This window comes from Lactuca saligna, chromosome 9 (assembly GCF_052625555.1).
Source record: "Lactuca saligna cultivar CGN05327 chromosome 9, ASM5262555v1, whole genome shotgun sequence".
Lineage (NCBI taxonomy): Eukaryota > Viridiplantae > Streptophyta > Magnoliopsida > Asterales > Asteraceae > Lactuca > Lactuca saligna.
In genome coordinates, this window is record NC_136425.1 from 22,316,215 (window position 1) to 22,326,139 (window position 9,925).

General features: G+C 34.7%; 1 protein-coding gene across 1 annotated transcript; it reads left to right on the forward strand.

The window, feature by feature from the left end:
* Positions 1-999: 999 nt before the first annotated feature.
* Positions 1,000-3,511, forward strand: NTT (C2H2-type zinc finger family protein). Its single transcript, XM_078976439.1, has 2 exons — positions 1,000-1,888; positions 2,903-3,511. Exons 1-2 carry the CDS (start codon positions 1,196-1,198, stop codon positions 3,338-3,340), a joined length of 1,131 nt encoding a protein of 376 aa, XP_078832565.1. The 5' UTR covers positions 1,000-1,195; the 3' UTR covers positions 3,341-3,511.
* Positions 3,512-9,925: the final 6,414 nt, after the last annotated feature.

The window sequence follows — 9,925 nt, forward strand, 5'->3', positions numbered from 1 at the left end:
AAATCTTTTAATGTCATGTATCTTAGGTTACAGTTAAGGAGAGAGGATGATAGATGAAAATTAGAAGTCCATAGATAGAGAACGGAGTCGAACTTGTTAACTTTCTTATTTATTGTATTGATGTAATTTTTATTTGATTGCTATGGTTTGTGTAATGCTTAATGGTAACACCCGATGCTTATAAATATTTTTTTGTGGGACTAGTTTTTGTTAAATGTGGGTTATTACCCAAAAAGATTTAAAGTCATAGCATTTTAAAGTTTGAAAATTTTAGAGTGTTATATATATATATATATATATATATATATATATATATATATATATATATATATATATATATATATATATATATAGGGAAGTGTTATTTGGAAAATAAAAAAACCCTAAAAATCATAAAAATGCATAAAAAAATACTTAGAAATTACAATTTTTTTTAAAAAAAATTTATAAAAAAATCGCAGGTTTTTTAATAAATTCTTTGAAAAAAAAAACAATTTAAAAAAAAAAGAAAAAAAATTAAAAAAATCTTTTTTTTTTTTCAAAAAAAAAAATCATATAATTTATTTAAAAACCTGTGTTTTTTACTTAAAAAAATTTTAAAAAAAATAGTATGATATCTAAGTATTTTTTTTTTTTATGTATTTTTAGGGTTTTTGTTTTTCATAGAACTTAAACCTATATATATATATATATATATATATATAGAGAGAGAGAGAGAGAGAGAGAGAGAGAGAGAGAGAGAGAGAGAGAGAGAGAGAGAGAGAGAGAGAGAGAGAGAGAGAGAGAGAGAGAGAGAGAGAGAGAGAGAGAGAGAGAGAGAGAGAGAGAGAGAGAGAGAGAGAGAGAGAGAGAGAGAGAGAGAGAGAGAGAGTTTTAACCTAGTGAAGGACAAGCTAATATATCGTTTTTTGACCAAGGAAGATAAAATTGACTTGCATAGAAGGAGCACATAACCACACACTCACCCGCACGTAGCGCCATGTACCTTTACATGGCTTCCCTTTATACAGTGGAAAAAAGGTTAAAAACACCAAACAAGTCTCTAGATTACTCCTCCTTATCAACATCACCATCCATTCCCCTCTCTCTCTCTCTCTCTCTCTCTCTCTCTCTCTCTCTCTCTCTCTCTCTCTCTCTCTCCATATATGTATATATAAGCTTACCATTTCTCTCCATCCTGTTCTTCATCACCACCATGACTGACCCTTACTCTTCAAATCTATACTCGCAGTACTTCAGATTCGATCAATTCTGCAATAATTCCGCTACAAATCTTCCTCATCATATTCAGTATAACCTTCACGAACAACACCCTCAAAGCTACCACTACTACAACAGTACTGCCCAATCTTCTTCATATTCTAACACGAGAATTACTAACAGTTTCTACTTCAATCCATCGACTTCTGTCACTAATCGGCATCCAACCCCTCCACCTTCTCCTCCTCTCAGAGAAGCTCTCCCTCTTTTGAGCTGGAGTCCATCAAGAAAACATGAAGATTATCATCAACCTTCTTGCAGTAGTACAACTCATCAAGATATGGATGTGGAGGCCGTTGATGGTACTGGTGATGAAGAAGATGATGAAACAGCTGTAACTGTTGCACTGCATATAGGGCTTCCTAACGCAAGTGCTGCTGATCTTGCATCTTTAATCTCAAATTCAACAAATTCTTCGTCTACAACTTCTGAGATAAGGGTTCCTTATAGCATCAATGATAAGACTAAAGAGGGAGATGGAGATGAAGGTAATCTTGGGTATAACCCTATCAGCAGACTCAACAAGGGTCAGTACTGGATACCAACGCCCTCCCAGATCCTTATTGGCCCTACACAGTTCTCCTGTCCTGTTTGCTTCAAAACCTTCAATAGATACAACAACATGCAGGTTGTTACCTAATAATTATTATCAAAACCTCTTCTTTTGTTTCCTTCGTTCATTAGATCGAGAAAAAGTATCCTTCTTTTTCATTATTTTCAGTTCCATATTGAACAGTTGATTCAACCTCTTGGTTAGGATTAAATTTGCTCGACTTCATTAAGATTTTCACATACATATATATGCGAGTGTTTTTCGAACATATATGTTCTTTAAACTAAAACCAAGATGATTAGAGATCAATCAAGAAGTTATATTGATGATTTTAATTTGCAAAAGACTGCCCACATGGGGTTTGTTTCACTTTTGCTGGAATGGAGTTTTAAGATACGTTAGATCTCTTCCTGATTTCTATCCGTTTGTGCGTTGAATGTGTCAAGCTGGTATTGAAGTGTGCTCTTTAATTGCTTGAATAATCTATTAATCTGCATGGACTGCAGATTTTGGGATCTGAATTTCATTGAACTGAACTCAGGCTTAGAAACAGTTGTACCCTACAAATTTAATTGATTTAACTACACAGTCAATGTTGCCTTCTGCTTTTTAGTATTCATGGAAATCTGTGCTTTTGAATAGGACACAAGTTTACATCTTTTACATGTTTTAACCTCATCTTTCAAGATTTTCATCTCTCTCTCTCTCTCTCTCTCTCTCTCTCTCTCTCTCTCTCTCTCTCTCTCTCTCTCTCTCTCTCTCTCTCTCTCTCTCTCTCTCTCTCCATATTCTTTTGTAAATGATATTACGAAAAAGCCTTCATTCAAGCAAGCAAGATAACACTGGCTGAGTCCCAAATATGTTGAATTAGTCGCAAGTATTGGTCTTCATGGGTCGCTAGTTTTTAATATGGTTGATGCTCAGAAAAATATAAAATTAGTCGCTAAAGGCTGCAGGCACTAGATTCTGCGATCCAAGCATATAAACTTTAGCTGTACATAGTTGAATTATGATATGATGTACAATTTGTTGAATTAAAGTGTGTTTGTTTTTGATCAATTAACTTATCTGATTGGTTTCATACTGTAGATGCATATGTGGGGGCATGGATCTCAATACAGGAAAGGCCCAGAATCTCTAAGGGGAACTCAACCAACTGGCATGCTAAAGCTACCGTGCTATTGCTGTGCACCGGGGTGTCGCAATAATATTGATCACCCACGATCAAAGCCACTGAAAGACTTTAGAACCCTCCAAACACATTACAAAAGAAAACATGGAATCAAGCCTTTCATGTGTCGCAAATGTGGGAAAACTTTTGCAGTTAGGGGAGATTGGAGAACGCATGAGAAGAACTGCGGGAAGCTTTGGTACTGCATTTGTGGTTCGGATTTTAAGCACAAAAGATCACTCAAAGATCACATTAAAGCTTTTGGCCATGGACATGCAGCTTATGGTATCAATGGATTTGAAGAAGATGATGAACCCGCATCAGAAATCGAGCAAGATGATGATGAGAATTTATGATCCTAGGTAAGAGCAATCCATCAGTTAATCTTCTTCATTTCCTAGGAAATATTGTTGGATACCTTGTAACTATTTTTTAGTATTCAACCAGTTTTGGTTATGCTTGATTAGATCCCTTTGTAAATTCATTTTGATGCAAGCTTATCTATTTTCAGTCGTTTTCCTTTTCAAGTTAATAATTAATCCGAATGATGATTATGTTTTCTAGTAAAGGTTTTTGTGGTTTCATTGAAAATTAATTAAACGCCATATTTGTAATATTTTAAAACAACTCTACGATAATTCGTATTCTCTACTCTTTCACATTTTAGTATTTTTTATTTTAGTTCATAATCGTTTAACTATAGAAAATAAGTTTGAACATTTAAGCAAACAGGACCGGAAAATCGGCCATAGTTACCATACCAGGAAAACAGAAACAAGAAAATCAGTGGACAAAGGCAATACGGGAAACACAGTCCCATAAATTATGGAAAAGTTCTTCAGAGAGTTCAGAACTAGTGTATGGTATTTTTAAATCTCAATGGATTTGATTCATCATAACAAATGCCTGATACCTTAATGCAAATATATACACAACTTTATTATAAAATTATACATTAATTCATATATATTATAAAAATTAAGTTAGGTTTAAATTGAGTATTTATTTACTTTCAACCGAAAAGCACTGTGCTGAAACACTGTAGTACTAGTAGACCTAATTTTATCAAGATACAAACTTTAGTCCAGGTTCAAACCAGATGCGACTTTAATTCGCCAGTCTTGTTTCCTTATTTATGAATTTGTATCTTGCACATATATATATATATATATATATATATATATATATATATATATATATATATATATATATATATATATATAATATCTATATTTAGTTATTATGATCAACCTTTGGGATTGTATTTTTACATTGATCTTAAATTAGTAGCATAAATCTTCAAATTAGTGAAAAAAAATTATAAATTGTTAATGATCTAGATGTTAAATAGGGGTCCCACTCATGGTGAAGCTCAACCAACACGTGCCATATAAATATTTGTGTCGTCTTTCTCAACCCTAACCCACATTAACCATAAACAAGTCAACCCACATAACATGTTTAATTATGCGGTCCGTGGATCAAATTCAGGTCCATGGTTTAGATTCAGATTTGTGGAACGGATTCAGGTTCGAGGGTCAAAATCTGGTTCATAGATATAACAAAAAAAATGTCTAAAGCCCTATTTGATTTCTTACTGATTAGGTTAGGTCAAACTTTTTGGCTGACTCGGTCCAATTAGGATGTTTGATAACTAAACTTAAGCCTCTTACCTGGTCTATATCTTTAATTTGGTCATTAAAAAACCTCTTACCTGGTTCTTAAAGAAAATATAGCCGACTGAGATTAAAAGTATTAATCAAGTAATAAAACAAAATTCTTGTTTTATACGTCTAAAAACGTGAGTCGTGTGATACCTATGAAAATACACATTTTATTTAATTATGATGATGAAGTGTGTATAGTTAACCGACATGTCATTATGAGAATATAAGTTAAATTGAGAGTCGCTCGGGAAATTATTCTGTTAATGGAATGTGTATGGTTAATCGACACGTCAATGTGAGAATAATTTTGTGTTGATGGTCCAACATTTTTTTGTGGTTGATTCTGATGAGTTTTATAGGTTACAAAAACTATGTGCTTGCGAAATTTCACTTAACACTTAATGGCACATGCAACCAAATGAACCTATGTCATTACACTTGAATGTAACATACAACAAACAACAAAAACTAACATGAACCCTAATGAAACCCTAGTTGACGCAATGGTCCTATTTATAGCTGCCAGGAAACAATAGAAACCCTAAATTTGAACATAGAATAATATATTTCGAGTTAGATAATTATATAGTTTCCTAATTATCATTTGGAGGCTTCTAGAAACCCAAACTAGGACCTCAAAACCATCCGTATGATAAAAGGTTTCTTGATCCTCTCAATTGTTCAACTATTGAACAATTACAACTCAATTCTTTCATATTTAATCAATTCCAAATAATCTCGAATTAATTTCAGATTGATTCTGAATAATAGTTAACCAATTCTAATTGATTACACATTAGTTAATAATATAAATTAACAAATTAATTATTTAACAATTGATCTCACATTAATTTATTAATCACATATTAAATCAACAAATAAATGGTCTATTTTCAATTAATATATTAATCATATAATATATTATTAAATCATTTATTATTATTGATTAATCATATAATAAACTAATAAATTTATTATCTCTCTATAAATGTCATTCTAACTAAGTTCTACTTATGAGGGCGATCCGAAAAAGACTTTGCTTCTAATTACAAGAATATATCAATATAGTTATGAGCTTAGACTCCTTAATTCAATAGTCTCCTACTTGGATAAGTCTATAACTACAATTGCAAGTATAACTGTAACAACCCGAAAATCATGACATAAAAATTTTTGTTTTTAGATTAATAAATCGTTAATTCATGTCTTTCCCTTAAAATAAGAGTAACTAAGTTTTAGCAAAACATCGACAATTAAGAGTAGTTCTCAAAAGGCAGAAACATGCGGTGTGTGCCATGCAATTATCCCGAGTTCTTCCATTTGAAAACCATAGTACTTGAAACATAAATTAAAAACCGTAAGCACAAAGCTTAGTGAGATTCCAAAAATACCATACACATACATCCACAGATTATCATGCAACGTACATAAAGTTGCCATGGGCTCCCCCCATGGTCTTTATATGGTATGACATCGGCTCCCCCTATGATCTTTACCTAGAATGCCATGGGATCCCCTATGGTCTGATAACCAAGTGTCATGGGCTCATATCGTGGGCTCCCCTAATGGTCTGATATCTAGGTGTCATGGGCTCCCCCTATGGTCTTCACATAAAACAATCTATACCACAAAGCATACAATTGCATATCAACTAATTACTACATATCAGATAGTGAGCCAACATTGGTGCCTTCGACCCTTGGATATTGTGAGAAGACTCACCTCAAAGATAGCTAAATCCTATGAATGTTGCGGCTATTGCGAATCGGCTCTAAACACCGAGCCAAACCCAAAGCTAAGCTTAGAAAGTAACGATGGCTAGATACAAACCCTAGGCTCATAAATGGCCCAACTAACTAGGCCCACTAATGATCCAAGACCATTGGTCCTACTAAGGCCCTAATCTATCGGGCCCATTAAGGCCCAATATGCAATCCTAGGCCCAACAGGGCAAGCCCAAACAAGAAGTCCAACACTCCAAGGAAACCTTCAGTTTAAACTAAGCCAAACAAACAATACCTAAACCAAGCTCAAAGCTCAAGAGTCTAAAAGATGGCCCATGGAAAAAGACCACTGATGGACCGAACGTTGGGCGTTCCCTTGTGGAACACTGTGCGTTCGTCACCAGCCATTAGATTGCGAACCTTAGCCTGAACGTGGGGCGTTCCTCGACCCAATGCTAGGTGTTCGCATGCTGACCTCCAAAAATGATTATTAAGCACTTAATGCTTAGCGCCACAAGACCAAAACATAAATCCAAGACCTAAAGAACATCTAGAACCATAAAGTCACTAACTTGGTGAATTTACATGCCCCAAAAGGTCCCACTTCAAGGAAACCTTCAGTTCAAACTAAGCCTAAACAAGAAGTCCAACACTCCAAGGAAACCTTCAGTTCAAACTAAGCCAAACAAACAACACCCAAACCAAGCCCAAAGCTCAAGAGTCCAAAAGATGGCCCATGGAAAAAGCCTACCGATGGATCGAACGTTGGGCGTTCCCTTATGGAACACTCTGTGTTCGTCACCAGCCAACATATTATGAACCTTAGACGGAACGTTGGGCGTTCCTCGGCCCAACGATGGGTGTTCACACGCTGACTTCCAAAAATGATTATTAAGCACTTAATTCTTAACACCACATGACAAAAACATAGATCCAAGACCTAAAGAACATCTAGAACCATAAAGTCACTGATTTTGTGATTTTGCATTCCCCAAAAGGTCCCACTTCAAGATATAGAATTCAAATTCCATAAAAGGGCTTAATCTCATGCATGGGGCTTATACAACTCTAAAGATGCAAACTTTAAGAATCTAGAGCCACATATATACCAAGAGGAGCAACTAAATCTTCTGGAGTGATCACATACTACCAGACCTCAACTATGGGACCAAAAAGGGACTAAAATCCTTTAAGGCTTAGATCTAAGCTTCTAATGAGCAAGGTTAGAGCTTTATACCTCAAATGAACTAAAAATGGAGCAGAGAACCAAGATCTATAAGCTCCTACTTGAACCACCACCTTGCACCAAGATTTTCTTCCTTGAATGGGCTTCAAACACACACAATGAGATCACAACACTCTTGGAGACTCTAGGGTTTTGAGATTAGGGTTTGGGAGTTATGGAGACTAGAAATGAGGCCAACACTTGGGACTTAAGGTGTTTAAATATGTCTCAAATTGATCTCCGCGCGTAAACTCCATGTATTCCCCAATGGAACGCGTCGCGTTCGAGCTCCGCCTCTAAAAGTCCAAACTTGGCAAAAATGGTCCTTCCTCCCCCCTCAAACTTGCAAAACAAGGCCAGAAAGTAATAACATAATATATTAGGGACCAAAAATGAATAATACATGGATCGAGCATTACAATAACCTTGAACAAAACAACAAAATGTGCTTTTCAAAGCCACCTCCAAACTATGATTCAAATCAAACGTTAGCATAAAGACAAGTTATCAATTATTCCTTTGTTATTCAAGATATCGTATGAACAAAGTCGTGAATTAAATGATCATCCTCATGTTCATTTATTGTGTTTCCTAATTTCCTGAGTTGTGATTAAATTCGGACTATAAAATTACACACATCAATTTCATTCGAACCAAGCCTGGAATAACCCTTTATAACTTCCAATTATAAGATGCATTTGAGAAAACCAATGCACACCTGATTTGTAAACTATGAACCAGATATATCTACTTTAAGAATAATAGATATTACCGTCTTAGAATTGCTTGTGATTGAATCCATGAAAGAATCTCTATGCATGGGTTTATCCAATACCTAAAATCCCTATTTCCAAGCACTCATGAAATTTGCAACAATTCGTATGTAATGTCGAATTCCTACACTATCTACAAATAGTGCATGACAATCGTAATTCATTATTTACTTCCATAAGTATGAACAACTGTGGAATTTTGAATAATACTGAAATTACTCAGGCAAGTAAACATGCAAAATGAAACACAATAATAAATTAATTAACTATGGTCTTATACGAATTGAATATAAATAAATCCCTATTATTTAATCACCATAACAATTACAAATTTATTCATTGTACAATGTTTTGAGCAGTCAACTAACCACTTGAATCAATAACATCAGTCATGCCATCTTATAACCATAGATACCATGCCTCTCTATGGCCCTTCCTTTGTGAACAAATCGGCTTAACATTACTCTAATGATGCTCATTTCACAATTCCAAACTCTTATCGTCATCCAAGATGTAGCGGAATTTGATCTTTAAATGCATTGACCTTCTGTGATATTGAGGTTTCAAAGTCACATAGACTAAGCCTTCAATATTTCAAAATGTTCCACTGAAACTCGTTACTAGAAATAATTCCATGGTCATGTAGTCTCAAATTCAAGGTACATTTCTTAAACACCTCTCTTGCATTCCAAATCACATCTAGACATTTAAATCATCTCTCATTATGGAAACGTTTCCATATTCCAGTTAGATAGATTTACTTATTTCTTGTATTCATTGTATAATATAAGGGCCTGTTTGTAATATTTTGGCTATATACTGATATACACGTGCAACCCTAATTGTGGGTGTTCCATAATAGTCAACATGGTATCAAGCCATCAATTGTACGATTCAAGCTAACTATCGAGCGAATTCCTAGAAAAAAGATTTTATTTTTTTCCCTAATCGTATCTTCTATGTATCAATTTCATCACACTCGTCGCCAGTAGATTTGTGCTTGTTGTTGCATTCTTATATGATCATTACCATCTACTGTGATTTTTTGTTGTGTCTTCAAAGTCAAGTATTATGGATCATATCTCGTTCTTCTGCCTACTCTTATCTATTGATGTTCGTTGGTTCCTGTTGGTTCATCACATCTGAAGACACTAGGGATCATCAGGTTTCTTCTTCCTAGGGTTTGCCTCTTTTCTGTTATTTTATGTCTCTCTTTGATTTATTCTTTTGATATTTCCTAGGTCCTAAACATCCACATCAGTAGTATCTAGTTTGGTTTCCAACCTCACTGCTAGTCAACTTGTCCTTGTACTCACTAATGTGTACTAATAGTTAAGTTTCAAGCTGTCCGTAGATGGTTCCAAATACAAACTATGGTGCAAGATTTTTTTGGACATGTGCAAAGGAGGAACATGGACAAATCACTAGATAGTCAAAACCTCAAGGAGATAATGTTGAGGACTGGTCGGCTATTGAATCCCGAATCAAATTGTGGTTTTACTCCACTTGTGATGTAAACCTACTGCAAATTATCACTAATGACAATTGCACC

Excerpts from the sequence above, each read along its gene's own strand:
- NTT (XM_078976439.1), top strand. The coding sequence starts at position 1,196 with ATGACTGACCCTTACTCTTCAAATCTATACTCGCAGTACTTCAGATTC. Across the intron at positions 1,889-2,902 it reads ATAGATACAACAACATGCAG|ATGCATATGTGGGGGCATGG; the intron begins GTTGTTACCTAA and ends TTCATACTGTAG.